General features: G+C 31.5%; 1 protein-coding gene across 1 annotated transcript; it reads right to left on the bottom strand.

Annotated features, from left to right (window-relative positions):
* Positions 1 to 1,514: 1,514 nt before the first annotated feature.
* On the bottom strand, positions 1,515 to 5,072 carry LOC133316780 (uncharacterized). The gene is made up of 4 exons (XM_061518560.1): positions 4,959 to 5,072; positions 3,259 to 3,381; positions 2,302 to 2,424; positions 1,515 to 1,710 (listed from the first exon to the last, which is right to left on the bottom strand). The coding sequence occupies exons 1-4, from the start codon at positions 4,993 to 4,995 to the stop codon at positions 1,646 to 1,648; spliced, it is 348 nt and encodes a 115-aa protein (XP_061374544.1). The 5' UTR covers positions 4,996 to 5,072; the 3' UTR covers positions 1,515 to 1,645.
* Between the last annotated feature and the right edge of the window lie 9,583 nt (positions 5,073 to 14,655).

The following is a 14,655-nucleotide window of genomic DNA, read 5'->3' as shown; positions in this document are numbered from 1 at the left end:
TAATGCTCAGGCAAACAGAGTCCAAATATAAGTCTCACCCTCATCTGGGTGGAACTCACCTCGTTGTATATATGTGTATTTGGTGCATACTATGGACTATGCAACGGAACTCATTTTATTTATCTCAGTTAAGCTATAGTCAGTGGCGGACGACATAAAAATTTTAATTTCAGTTTTTCTTTCCTTGATTCAGGTTCTTATTTGTCTCTTGGTTCAATATATATATTAAGAATAAATACCCTTTTAAGTTTCTAACGAAAAACATGGTCCCCATTTTAGTCTCTTACAAAGAAAATTAGTCTCGAAGTCCCTAAAAAATTTATAGTTGATTAATTTAGTTAAAATCGTGGTCCCTCACAAATTCAAAAAAGACCTACATTAATCCCTCAAAAAAAACAAAATGAGTTCACTTTGAATTTCATAGGAACCAGGTGACTACTTTTTTTTTTATAAAGACCTAAAGTGGGGACCGAATTTTTTGTTAGTGACCAAAAATGATATTTATTCTTATATTAGTTAGCAACGTAGCAACGTAAGGAGATGATTAAAACAACGTAGCAACACAAATTGATTAGAGAGAAAACTTATTCTTCCTCCCTTGTCATGTACCAATTCCCATGCTCTCTTCATCCTTTGTTTCCTTTTTCATTTTTATAAAAAGAGAAGATTGATTGCAGGTTTGACATTCTCAAGAAAGTTAATATCTAGAGACGTGTGATTTTGCTTGCCTTCTGTACAGGTAGTGTTAACTTTTTTATTCACCACTATAAAATAAAATGATGATGTATGGATGTACTGGAGTATATTCTCATTTGTTTTGGAGGATTGGTAAGATTTAGGAGGAAAATAATTGGTCAAACTATTGGCTGCAACTTGTTATGGAAGCAACTAGATTATGAGCGGGTTCAAGCGTTGATTTAAACTTTATTTACAACAAAAAAAATTCGGGGGCCCCATCACTAAATGTGCAGACATAAAAAATATTTCCTGCGTCCACCACTGCCTATAGTAATCAAAATTTATTAAGAAATACAGCTAATATTGCTTGACATACACAAGAATAATAATTTGTAAAATTTAAATGGAATAATTACAATATGGCTCGACTAAAATTAATTATAAAAATAGTATAATAAGTTTCTCTGTCAATTTTAATGTGTATCAAATTGTTTTAATTTAATATGCATTGTTTTAAGTAATGCATAACTACTTTCAACAAAGGGAAGCAAATGAGTAGTACAAGTTAGTATTTCAATCCAGAACTACTTTGCAGGAAAACTTATAAAGAAGCTAATCAAACACAAAAAGAAATAAAAAATAGTTGGAAAAGTTGTCATATAGATGATCACAACTAGAAATCAATGTTAGCTTTTCAAAAAAAATAAAAATTACTCATATATAGAACTAATAGGGTTTGTAATTACCAAAGAATAGGGATAACTGAAACACGTGTCATCTTATACGGAGCAAATATAATTTCCTATCAAATTTTTGAGATATAACATAACGTAGATGTTAGAAGTGAGTGCATATGGATAGGGATAAGAGTTGTTAGTGCGAGTTACCAAACTAACGACATTGCATTATATACATGATTTACATCACTTTCCCGCAAATGATTACTTATACTATTTATCCTCTGTTATCAACGGCCCCGAATCAGGTTAGTTGGCTCACTCAAAACGTAGTTTGGTAGCTCATATTTTGCTCCTGAAATGTATAAACATTAGAAGTTTAGAACAAGAAAACATTAATGGAGGTAACCAAAGCTTGAACACCATAATAATAAGAAGAAAAAAACACGAAGGTGAAGCAGTACATATTCTGAGCGCCCCCACAAAATGAAATAAAAAAAATTATCAAATAAAAAGCAAAATAAACACTAAAATATTTAAAATAGATTGTAAAAAGTGTGTTACATCAATATATGTCGAGTTCTAGCAATTTACCTCCAAATCAAACACATGAATATAACGTTCTTCCAAATTTCATGAAATATTCTGAGGAATATGTTATAGCAAACCACACAATTTTGGATACCTTCTAAAGAATCACATTCCGATGATGAAAAGTCATTCCACAACCCAAATGCCCCCTAGGTGCAGTTTATTTTCATAAACAAAATTAAAATTTTAAATCAAATGAAAATATTTCAATTAAATTTCTGTACTTTTGATTAAAGAGTGACGACCCAGATTATCAAACCAGATCATTTATGCCAGATGACTTTTCCCAATTCATATTTTTAAAAATTCTGTTCTAAAATATAGTAAATAAGGGAATGCAACATTAGCTAAATACCTCTTTCATCATAGCATTCTGTCAAATCATTATTCTGGACAATGATACCAGCACTATCCACAATAGTTTGTGCTAAAGTTCGATCAGAAACATCTGCAGCAGCTCGAAGAGCATCCCAAATTTCTAGCATGCAGAAAATAAGTATCTTAAAACACTCAATACTAGAATGATTGACCACAATAAATGACCTTGTAAAACTAGATGACATTAATCTTGTTTTGTTGTGATAAAAATTAGATAATATTAAAGTACCTTGATATCATTATTGGCCTTATATCACTTTATTATTTATCAAATGATTTTATTATTCGGCATAAATGTTATATTCTACAGCTAAAAGCCCTGGCAAAGTCATTCTGAACATAATGATCCTTCTTTCAACAGGTAAATAAATATATCTTTGATTCTTTTGAAAATTGTCCTAACTTACCTAACCAATCAAATATCACATTCAATTTGAATTTGTATACATTCATTCGCATGTTTCTTGTCTGCTCAGTATTGCATATATAAAGCAAGACAGTCCTTAAAGCCATGTCATCCAAAATTAGCTTTGGTAACACTGCATCTTTATGTGTCAATGGTAGCATGTATTACTACAGAAAAACCAAAAACCACTCCCCGTTAAACCCGACTAGCGAGTGTGGGGTGGAGGAAATCTTTGTACGCAGTCTTACCCTTGCATAACTGCAAAGATGCTGTTTCCTGGATTCGAACCCATGACCTTTCAGTCGTGAAGGAACAATTACTACAGAATGCAATAAAAAGATGAAAAATAAACTTCACTAGATACTTTGTAAAATCAGTGTGAAAATGAATCTAAATTAAGATGAAGCCATCCAGCAGCAAACTATTGGAAGTGAACTGATTCATATAAAGTACATTAAAAGCTAATGAAATCTCCAATAGACCTTGAAAGGTTCAAAATATAGTCATTTTATAGGATTATGATAATACCTTTCCGGCCACCATAATGAGGAGCTGTATCCCAAAATTCTTCTCGCAACTGCATTAGATGAGTCCTTGTTATTGGTTGAGGATGCCTCCAAGGCTTAGGCTTTCGGAGCTTTGTTACCTCCCCTGTTAAAATGTTTCAACATTCCATCAGTGTAAATGGCAACAGACATAATATGTTAATCTAAAACTTAAAGCATTATCATCAGCAACAGGCCACTAAGATTACAAAGATGAGAGTTACACTTTAGCATACTGTAGGGAATGAGAAATCTAACTACAACAATTAGCAAATAATAAATAAGGAGAATTTGACTTACAACTGAATCTTATAAAGGGAGAAAACACTTTTATGAATCTAAAACATTCTGCAATCTACACTACACGAAAGGATACAAATGAAGGAAAATCACATGCTCCAACACCCCATTAGTGGTTAAAATTCAAATCATAACAAAAAAAAAAACTTATTTGGATGCAAGTTGAATTTGATTGACTGGGAAAAAATCTTATTGTGGTTGCAAATTTTTTATTTTATTTTTTCTCATTCTCCTCAGTCCAATAAATCTTTTTCTTGTTTTTTTCAGTCTTATCTCATTCAGTCTTTTCAAAGGTAGACAAAATTGCAAGCTGAATTTTAACTATCATGCATGTTTCAGAACGTGGAAGCACCATCTCAAAAGAACAAAAACAAGAAAAAATGGGAACCCGTCATAGTGTTAAGCAATCATGCTCAAAGTAACAAGATAGAAGGGGCTAATTTATTTTGCATGTATCATATCTGAAAATTAGTTCTTTGACAGGTATTTCTACCATTCCTTCTCCGTTTCTACACTTGTTAGTTTAGCTCACACAGCTAGATATTCGGATCCAGTGAATGTGGTATATAAAAGACAAGGCTTTTATAGCAGTAAGGAAACACAAGACTCAGGTGGTATTATCCATAGAACCAAAATCAAAATCAACATTATTAGATAAATTCATAAGCAATTTTATTTCAATATTATTATTTTCTTGACCCCTTGTATCTCTACACACACCCAAATTTCAATGCCCAACTTCACAAGGGAATGCAGAGGAACCAATTTTCATCATTAATTCAATCCAACAAAATCTAACTACACCAAAAACCCCATCAATAACTAAATTTTTATATTACAAAAAGAAAGATGGACCAAGCAAATATCTTGAACGTATTAAAGCAACTCCCAGCATCATTTAGAGTTGAATTAAGCAGATCATATCCTAACTCTTATCCAAGAACAGAAATTCTTAGAGCAACAATCAATCAGAAAAATGAACAAAAGCCAGGAAAACAAAATATAAAAGATTAATGCTCTCTATAGTTAAAGATGGTAGCATTTTCATTGTTTTAGATATAATGTGATAAATATCCGAAGTAAAAAAAAGAAGAAGAAAGAAAGAATTGTTTCGCCTGTGCCCTATGCAGCTAAGTTATTTTGCTTAAAGATTACATTTTCCATAATCAATACATGAATGGTTAACATGGGCATTTACAATTATCAGTGTCAAAAATCTTCCAACAAACAAAACCCAGAAAGAACATATCTTTTGTTTTTCAACACAACCCAACATCAATTTTCTGAAGCTTTTCCAAAACCCAAATGCAAAGATTAAAACTCTGACGACAGATGAATGAAAAGCAAAGCAGGGCAAAGACAGAGTTGGTGTAGAAGCCTCACCATTTGTCTTGGACTGTGATGATCCAACACAACCCATTGGAACTCGGAACTTGGCACCAACAAAGAAAACAAAGAAAGAAACAAAAGTGTAAATGAAAAAAGAAAGAAAGGTGTATTAGAATTTATAAGTATTCTGTTGCTAATTTGCTACGTTATCAAACGAGAAATGGGTACACTGTGTCAAAGATCAAGGTGGCGTTGTGTGGGGCTTTGATTTATGAGGCATTCTTAGCTGCCAGCCATATGTATCATATGGAAGGGAGAATAATAAAATATTATATTTTGAAAATTTAATTTTTTTTGCAGGACATGATATTTTAAAAACTTATATTTTTTTTTTTTGGTAAGCTTAAAAACTTATATCTTATTTAAATAAATGTGTGCTCGGTGCATATATCTTTTATGTCAAATTTTAAAATTTTACATCAAATTTAATCGTTAATTTTCGTTAATTAATAATTATAATTTTTGCTAATCAAAATTATTAATTATTTATTCATTTTCAATAAATAATAATTGTTGATTGAAAGAAATCAACGGCTAAGATTCGATATCAAATTTCAAAGTTTGACAGCGGTGTCAAAGGATCTTATCTCATGTGTTAAATTAGTTATGGAAGTCTAATTGATCTTTCCTTTTCACACTTAAAACTCTTTGTCTCTTCTCGAATATATATTTGATAAAAATCAAACACATATTTTCTCCCTATTTACTCAATTTATGTTCTCAACTGAACTATACTCATTGGTCTTATTCATCTTTCATTTAAATAAAATAAAATTTCATGTTCTAGGGATAGTATAGTATGTGTTGTACTACTCCTAGTACATATAGTTTATAAAAGTTTGTAAACAAAAAATTTATAAAAATAATTTTTCTCATAATTTATGTAGATATCCTGACACACCTTCATGTTAAAAAAATTATTATTAATAGTTTATAAAACTATTATTAGTCCTTGTTAATATATAATAATAGTTTAGGTATAAGATTATATTTACAAATTTGTTTTTACAAACTACACTATGTACTAGAGGTAGTATAGTATGTGCTGTACTACTCCTAGTACATATAGTTTATAAAAGTTTGTAAACAAAAAATTTATAAAAATAATTTTTCTCATAATTTATTTAGATATCCTGACACACCTTCATGTTAAAAAAATTTACTTTTCCAATTATTTTAAGATAATATCAGAAATATTTTTCCCAAATATATTACTTTATGGAGTATTGATGCACTTAAAGTTAACTAATTACAAATTATTCAAATAATATTTTCCTCATATGTATAAAGAATCACCAATTTAAATTATAACACTATCAAATCTAAATGAAAATAAAGCATCAAATATGATTATGATTTGTTTGAAAAAAAAAATTAGCATGATTTGAGATATAAGATTTGTGATGTATTTTAAATAATTTAGTTTTTTATTTTTTATTTTTAAAAGATAGACATTGTTGTATGTATTTTTAGAATTTTTTTTTCTTTGGTAAACTTATTTTTAGAATTTTAAATTTTAAAATAATTTGTTATTTATTTATCATAAGAGTTAAATATTTTATTATTTTAATAATTGAAAATCGGAAAATTACTCTTTTATAAATCAAAACTTTTTGTTTATCCACTTTTCAATATACTTTCCGAATTACGGTTTTAAGTAAAAATACTATTTTTCTAGTTAATCAAGTGGAATATATATTAGATTAAAATAATAAATCATAAAAAATCTGCATATCATATAATCTTTCAATTACAAACTCTAATTTTTCTAGTTTTCTTTATTACTTAATTCAATTTGAAGTTTGTTCATTTATTACTTATATGAAAATTAGCTTTAAATGTTTAAAAAAGTTCAAAATAAAAAATATATATATAAATTTGGTAAAAAAAAAATATTTGTCGTCTTTCTGGTTTTACCCTTCTCAAATAGAATTAATCAGGCAAGTAGAAAAATAAAAAAATAAAAAATAAAAAACCTACAGATCTCATGGAGGTAAAACATATAGCAGCAGGGGCACTCCCACTATTTATTTTGACATTCTTCGGGCAAATTAGCCAAACACGAAGGTTCCTAAGCAGTTCAATTTGTAGTTTGCACAATTTGTATTTCGTACAATTTTATTAAGTAAAAAAATATATATTACTTGCCAAGTCCACAGTTATTATAAAGATGAGAATAAAAATTAAAACGATGGATTTACTCAGAAGTATTCACTGATTTGAGGTGGATGAGTGGTTTAATCAACTTTAGATTTAGTTGAAAACAAATGTACTGAAGATAAAGAATATTAAGGTGCTAAAAGATACGATTACAAAGAAGGTACCTACTGCCTAATGGGGGAAAAAAATTAAAAAAGTGTGCAACGTGCACAGTTTAGTCATTTTAAAACAAGCTAGACCTAGATTCTAGTTAAAAAGTTGTTAAAATAAAAGATAGTTTTGATTAAAATGATAAGAATAAAAATTACAAGACAAAATCCAAAATTATCATTTTTAAAAAGTTATAATTTTTTTGATACAACTCTAATTACCTCTTTGACACCAGTCAGTTACCGAATATATTAACATTTTCTTTTCACCTAAACATTACCAATTGAGTTACACTCATTAGGTTAAAAGTTATAATTTCGTAATGCTAAATATTCATTAATATAATATATTAGCTTTGGGCGATGTTCCTTTTTTTTATTTTTTATACTTATCATACAAGTTTAATTTTGGTGTATTAACTAATTAAAGACTTAATTTTAAAGCTCATCAATAAAATGCTAAGCCCAGTGTTAGAATATCATAACAATAAATACCAATTAAAAAAATCTAACATGACAACGACGTTTGTCAAAAAATATACATTAAGTTTTGCTAAAGCTTTACATTGTTTTTCCCTTTAATTAATATGTTAAATTGGGTATTTTTATCTTATTAATATTTTCAAATTAATAAAGATAATTTTTGATAAAAAAAAATTTGTACTCTAATCTTAATTCAAGTGGCACAAAATATGTTTGTAAACTATCCTGAAATCATATATCAATTTGAAATGACAGTGGAACGAGTTTGATAGGTCTTGTTTTTTGTCCAATAAATCAAAGTAGCCATTTTAGCAAGATTCTCGTGCCTAAGACTGCTTGTGAACAGTTCAACCGAACTTTTAAAAGAGAGAGAAAAGAGCTAAAAAAGATCAATTGGATTGTGACCAATGCGGACTAGGAAACATAACAGCGGAACCCCCGAACCATATCAGGTAAATAAACCGTAAGACCTTCCATCCTACCCCTGTCTATTTGTCCAACCATTGAAATTTGAAACTACTAAAATTGCACCATTAGTACTTTTTTGTTTGTTTGAGAAGTATGGGAATTCAACACACTACACACATCCCACACCACTAGGCTAACCCCTAGTGATTGCACCATTAGTACTTTTAACTTACAGATAATCGAAGGACAATTGTAGGAATTATTGGATCTGCGAAAGCGTTTTAGACCATTGCGGTTTTGGAGGCAAATAAATCATCATCGTTTTTCTGATTTACGTCTTGATGCGTAGATCTCATGTAGAATCTTCCTATGTACGATTCATCTTCACAAACTGCTCTCCTCAGCGTCGCAGCATGAACAAACTCCTTGAGGCTGGACAATGGCAGATCTTCCAGACTATGTCTCAAGGAAAAAAGGGAAGTGTGTGGGCACTCTCTCAGTTTCAGGGAGATGACCTTACCTCAGCCTCTGCAACCACTAAGTGAAGACCTCAGAGGCTAACGACTATAAGTGTAGAATATATATAAGTTCCAAGAAATCCTAGCCCTAAACTGAATGAGCTTTAGGTTTCTTGGGCTCTTTTTACACACTAGGTCTTATTGAGCTTTAGTGAAAGAGCAAAACCCAACAATTTATCACTTGCTCTTGAGTACAAACTTTAGCCCAAAGCCCAAGACCATGTAAATCACTAGTCTTCGTCAATTGAAATTGTCCAATCCCTTATCTTGAGCTAGCCTAGGGATCTCCCATCTATTATTAATCAAGGCTCCTGAAAATCAACTAACTGATGCTACTCTACTAAAAGTCTGAACTTGGACTCCAAGATTAATAACACATATAACATGAATATGCATCGCCTTTTTGTAGAATGTCTATAATTGATTGACAAGTTTTCTGTAACTCAATCAATTATTTATTCCCTTGATATGATAATTTCTCTAATGGATTACTTGCACTGGGAAATGTCTTCAATATCCAAGTACGAAACATATCAAGGGGACATATCCTACAAATTCCATGTTGTTTATCTCATAAATATCGATAATCAAATAATTTCACTCCCAAAATACCGAGTTATTGGCCGTCAATAGATCGGTCATCACCCGTTGATAAATCAAAGAATGAAGACTATTTAATTACCTATTTATAATAAACTTAGGATTAAGAGCAATCACATAACTATAGTTAACTAGAGATTTGATACCTTATGACAGAAAAATAACCTTAATCAAATCTTTCCTTGATCCTTTCAATATGAATGTTAATTCACACCAATATTTTTTAAAGATTCAGACAAAACGATTTCATAAAATATTGCAACCTAAATAAAGCGCCCAACTTTATTTAATAGTTGTGAACCAATTCATCAATCGTGAGAACTACTACAAAAAGTAGCAAAATAATCAGTGGTTCCTAAATCATTGATTCATCCACTAACCAAGCCTTAACTTACCCATGTATGGTTCTTTTCATCACCTCTGGGCAATTTTTCTTTTAGTGTCCTTTTAGTCCGCATTTGAAGTACTTGTCTTTCGGCTTCTTCATAGCAACTGATTTGACAACTGATAACCAAGTCATTTTGTTCTTGATACCACCCTTGGATTTTCCCTAGGATTTAACAAAACTCTTAACAAAAACTTACACTAACTGCATTCTGTCTAGCAGAGTTGTTGGACGCAGCATACATGTCATTAAGAGTCTGAAGTATCTTTACTATACTCTTAATCATGTTCACTTTCTCCAGCAAGTGTTTCGAAAGATTGACAAGAACATAGCAGTGAACTGCATTAACTGCCCTTTCCCAATCTGAATATTGCATTTTTGTTACCTCAAACACATCCTCTGCTGGTTGTTGTGGCTTTTGGTATTGTCAGAACAAAATTCAGCTTTTCATGTTTGAGAACAATATCAAGGTTCACTTTCTACTCTTCGTAGTTGGTACCATCTAGAGGTTTTTGACTCAAAATCATTTCTAAAGTATTAAAGAAAATCATTTTCTGAAAAAATATACAAGGCACACAATTATAAACAAATAATGCAATAAGAAAACAAAGTGCAAGTAGATTCTCATAACTACTCTTGTTTATTGTTAACAATCCTTCTTCAGTTTTCTTTACAAGGCTTCCGTCGGGCAAGTCACTTGTAAAAATCAAAATTGTTATTTGAGCGTTCAGTGCCATTATAAAAGTCTCGTTGGGAGGGTTAATAACTTTACAAAAGTTAAATGTAATTAACCATTATTTAATTTCAAAATTATCCTTAATAGTCAAGTATTCTCGAAGTCGAGTTATCCAATACCTTACTAAAATTTTGAAATTATTACGGTTCAATCAAATAAAATCTGGTCATGCTTATCAGTCGGAGCTTCACATGTCCATTTTATTAATGGACCCACAAATGGAGACCGCAGGTTTTAAAATTAAATACTTAACTTAAAACTTTCACTCATTCAATATTTTTAACGAGAGTTTTCATAAGCTTTGCTGACTGTAAAATTCATTGTTTAATTTCAAAAATATCTTTAATAACTTAGTATTGCCGATGTCGGGTCATACAATACTTTATTAAAATTTCAAAATTATTAAGGGCCAATAAAATCCAATCATGCTTATCCGTCGGGGCATCACATGATTATTTTATTTATAGGTCCACAATGCGCTTGGAGGTTAAATTAATTTCTTAATTTAAATCTCCTCCTATGATTATTTAGGTCCAATATAATAAAATTCAATCATGTTTATCCGATGGAGGTTCACATGATTATTTTATTAATAATCATATAGTGCGTTTGGAGGTTAAATTAATTTCTTAATTTAAATCTCTTCCCATTCAACATAAACAATTTTTTCAATTTCCAAAAATTGTTTAATTGAGAGTAACCTTTGTGTCGCACAATACTTTACTAAATTTTTGAAATCATTAAGGTCTCAAAATTCGGTCATGATAGACAGCATGTGCTTTACACATGACCATTTTAGCAGACCACAATTTACTCGCAAAATAAATAATTCTCTTAAGAAATATTCAATTATTTATCTAGATTTAAATTATCCTAAAAGTTGACTTAATTATTAATCTAGATTATAGGAATCATAATAATTGTCATTTATGAGGATAATTTGAAATCAAAATAATTACCATAATGATCATTAAATTATTAAATTCGTTATTCACATATTTTGAAAATTAGAATTAATGTCATAATGACCATTAATTCAGCCTATCAAATGTAATAACCATTACATTTAAATTTCAAAATATGAATTAATTATCATAATGACTATTAATCTAGTCGTACAAACATAACAGTCATCATGCTCATGTAATCAACAAGTTATGCAACAATATGGCACCACATATTCTATATGGTATGTTATCACATCAAGCATGTTATCAATCATATAATTCATTTATTCATAAAATTAAAGCAATTACAAATTAAACTTTAATCCATGGTTCCCTAGAGAAAATAAAAAAATTACAAAAAGAAATAAAAAAATCTCTTCAACCCATTTACTTCTTTCTTTCAGTCCTTAGGTTCTGTTCCATGCCCCTTTATGGTAACCATGTGCCCAAAGGTCCAAAATACCAAACTTTGGTGAGAAATCCTAAGTCAACTTTGAGGAACCCTAGTCGTCGCGTCCATTGCATCGTCACCCGAACTCATCTCAGCATGAAACTTTAGGGTCATCACCAGCACGGAGAAACGAAGCTACGGCCACCGAAATCACTCTGATCGAAGCACCCACGCGCTTTCACGCACTGAATCTTTACTGGCACGTAGCGCCCACTCAAAGCAACTTGTGGCAAGCATAGTGGTGCATCCGATCAACTCTCGGCTGGATCCGATTGTCATCCTTCTTTGCTTTCTGTCCTCTTTCATCCTATTTGGTTATTTCCTCATATGGGCCACCGAAAGGTCATGAACACGACCAAACAGTGATGAATGTTCTTCTTTTTGCAACTTCTTGATCTTCTTTCATTGCAAATTTTGAATACAATGAAAATATACAAATAATTGAAATAAATATCAAGGAGGAAACCTGATCATAAGGGATTAGCCTCCTTGTTACAACCCAAGAAAATACAACCAACTCTATCATGAATTAAAGCTAAAAGCCAAATAAAAACATTGATTTAAAAAAAACAATTGTAAAAGATACACGTGCCAATATATAATAACAAATAAAGAACCCTAGGTGACATATTTCACGAAGCTAACAAATTACGTGAATAACTATAAATCTAATAGTAGATCCATATCCAAACACGCAATCCGGCTCTGATACCAATTGTTGGAATTATTGGATCTGCGGAAGCGTTTTAGACCATTGTGGTTTGGGATACAAACAAATCATCATCGTTTTTCTGATTTACCTCTTGATACATAGATCTCGTGCAGAATCTCCCCGTGTATAATTTCTCTTAAAAAACTGCTCACCTCAGCGCCGCAGCACGAACAAACTCCCTAAAGTTGGACAGTGGCAGATCTTCCAGACTATGTCTCAAGGGGAAAGGGGAAGTGGGGGGCACTCTCTCACTTTCAGAGAGATGACCTTACCTCAGCCTTTACAACCTCCAAGTGAAGACCTCATAGGCTAATGACTATACGTGTAGAATATATATGAGTTCCAAGAAACCCTAATGCTAAGTTGAATGGGCTCTAGGTTTCTTGAGCTCTTCTTACACACTAGACCCTATTGAGCTTTAGTGAAAGAACAAAACCAACAACAACAACTAATTTTACACCAATTGGGGGGTGGGAATCTAATATGTCATGGCTTTCAAATTATTTTTCAAAATGCCATAGATGAATCCCGTTATTGAATTCAGAATATATTTTGCCACATGACAAAATATGGTGAGTTTCGCTGACTAGTTCAACAAGACTCACATTTTTATGCCACTTGACAAAAAAATTTAATGTTGGGATTGGTGTCGTTGACTTAGCTAGCGAAACTCATTATTACCACGTGCCAAAATTAAAAATGGTGACTCAACTAAAGCCTCCACTGAAGTGCATGAAGAAGCTTTAAAGACTTCACTGAAGCTAAATGAAGAAGATTCTATTTTCACGTGCTTTATTTTCTTGCAACTAATCCTTGTTAGTTAGCTGCAATTAAATTTTTAGACTTAGCTCTTTTCTGTTATGATATCGTTTAATTAGTTTCTTTTTTCCCTGTATTAGCTCATGTATATAAGGAGGTGCTAGTTGCATCGGTGTATTCATTAAGCCATTTTATCATAAATAAAAAATGCAAAATACCAAGATGGTATAAGAGCTCTAAAAAGAGCTCTAGTATCCACGTTTTCTACTGAAGATCTTTTATCCTCTTTCTTCAAGTTTTATTCTCCTTCTTCGAATCTTTCTCCTTCTTGGAATCATCTTTACAATGGAGAACCATAATATTTTCCAAGAAAATATCACAAACCCGTCAAATCCATTTTCCTCCATCCAAATGAGAGTCCATCATTGGTTTTAGTATCTCCTCTATTAACCGGAAATAATTATCATACATAGGCACGTGCAATGTCCCATAGCTCTAATTTCGAAGAACAAACTGAGTTTTGTATATGGATCGATCGTAGCTCCACCTTCCACATATCCAATGTTTCAATCTTGGTTGCGCTGTAATACGATGGTCCTTGCATGGATCCATCATTCTGTAACAGCCCGTTGTACACCGGTATTGTTAACATTAATTATGATATTAAGCGCAGTTACAATCACAACAATTCATTTATAAAAATGCGAGCAAACTTTTTCCGTTTATTACGCGAGCATTTAAAACAATAAAAAGCGTAATAAATAAAAGTTGTGACCGTAACAGTAAACTCTTTGCGGAATAATTACTTAAACTACTTTTATATCATATATTACTTATCTGAAGTCACTAAGGGGTTCCCATAAACTCACTTAGCTAAAATCTCATTTTTACGTTTTCTACCTATCCGAACATGGTTCGGTCTTTGAATTTCTGCGGACAAACCGCATTCTACAATCCTCCCATTTTTTTGTATGTTGTTCTATACTTAATTACCTTTCTAGGAAGCTATCACACGAGTCATAAAGTTCTCGTTTGCTCCGGATATCACCGTTTGAAGTTGGACAAGCAAATCTCCCAGCCAACCCCAATACAGCTCCTAACAGCTTTCACTCAATCAATTATTATGGAAAATCCACTCAACCAATTACTATCAAATCTTTATACAACAAACTAGACACCTCAAGCTTCAATTTGACATATCATAAACCTAATTTGACCAAGAAACGAAGCGGGAATAATTTTCCCAATCTCGCACCAGATCTGCCACCTGTGCAGGGGCCACATGGGCAGTCCGTGTTCTCTGCCTTCTACAGGCCGGGGTCCAACCCAAAATTTTCTCAAATTTTAACACAAGAAAGAGGACATATGAAGATTTAAAATGGT

This window comes from Gastrolobium bilobum, unplaced genomic scaffold (assembly GCF_033153095.1).
Source record: "Gastrolobium bilobum isolate Gb01-03AN ecotype WA unplaced genomic scaffold, APGP_CSIRO_Gbil_v1 utg2798, whole genome shotgun sequence".
Taxonomy (NCBI): domain Eukaryota; kingdom Viridiplantae; phylum Streptophyta; class Magnoliopsida; order Fabales; family Fabaceae; genus Gastrolobium; species Gastrolobium bilobum.
The sequence above is the reverse complement of the archived record's forward strand: the minus strand, read 5'-3'. Positions and strand labels throughout refer to the sequence as shown.

Excerpts from the sequence above, each read along its gene's own strand:
- LOC133316780 (XM_061518560.1), bottom strand. The coding sequence starts at position 4,995 with ATGGGTTGTGTTGGATCATCACAGTCCAAGACAAATG. Across the intron at positions 2,425-3,258 it reads TCATTATGGTGGCCGGAAAG|AAATTTGGGATGCTCTTCGA; the intron begins GTATTATCATAA and ends TCTGCATGCTAG. Across the intron at positions 1,711-2,301 it reads AGAATGCTATGATGAAAGAG|GAGCAAAATATGAGCTACCA; the intron begins GTATTTAGCTAA and ends TATACATTTCAG.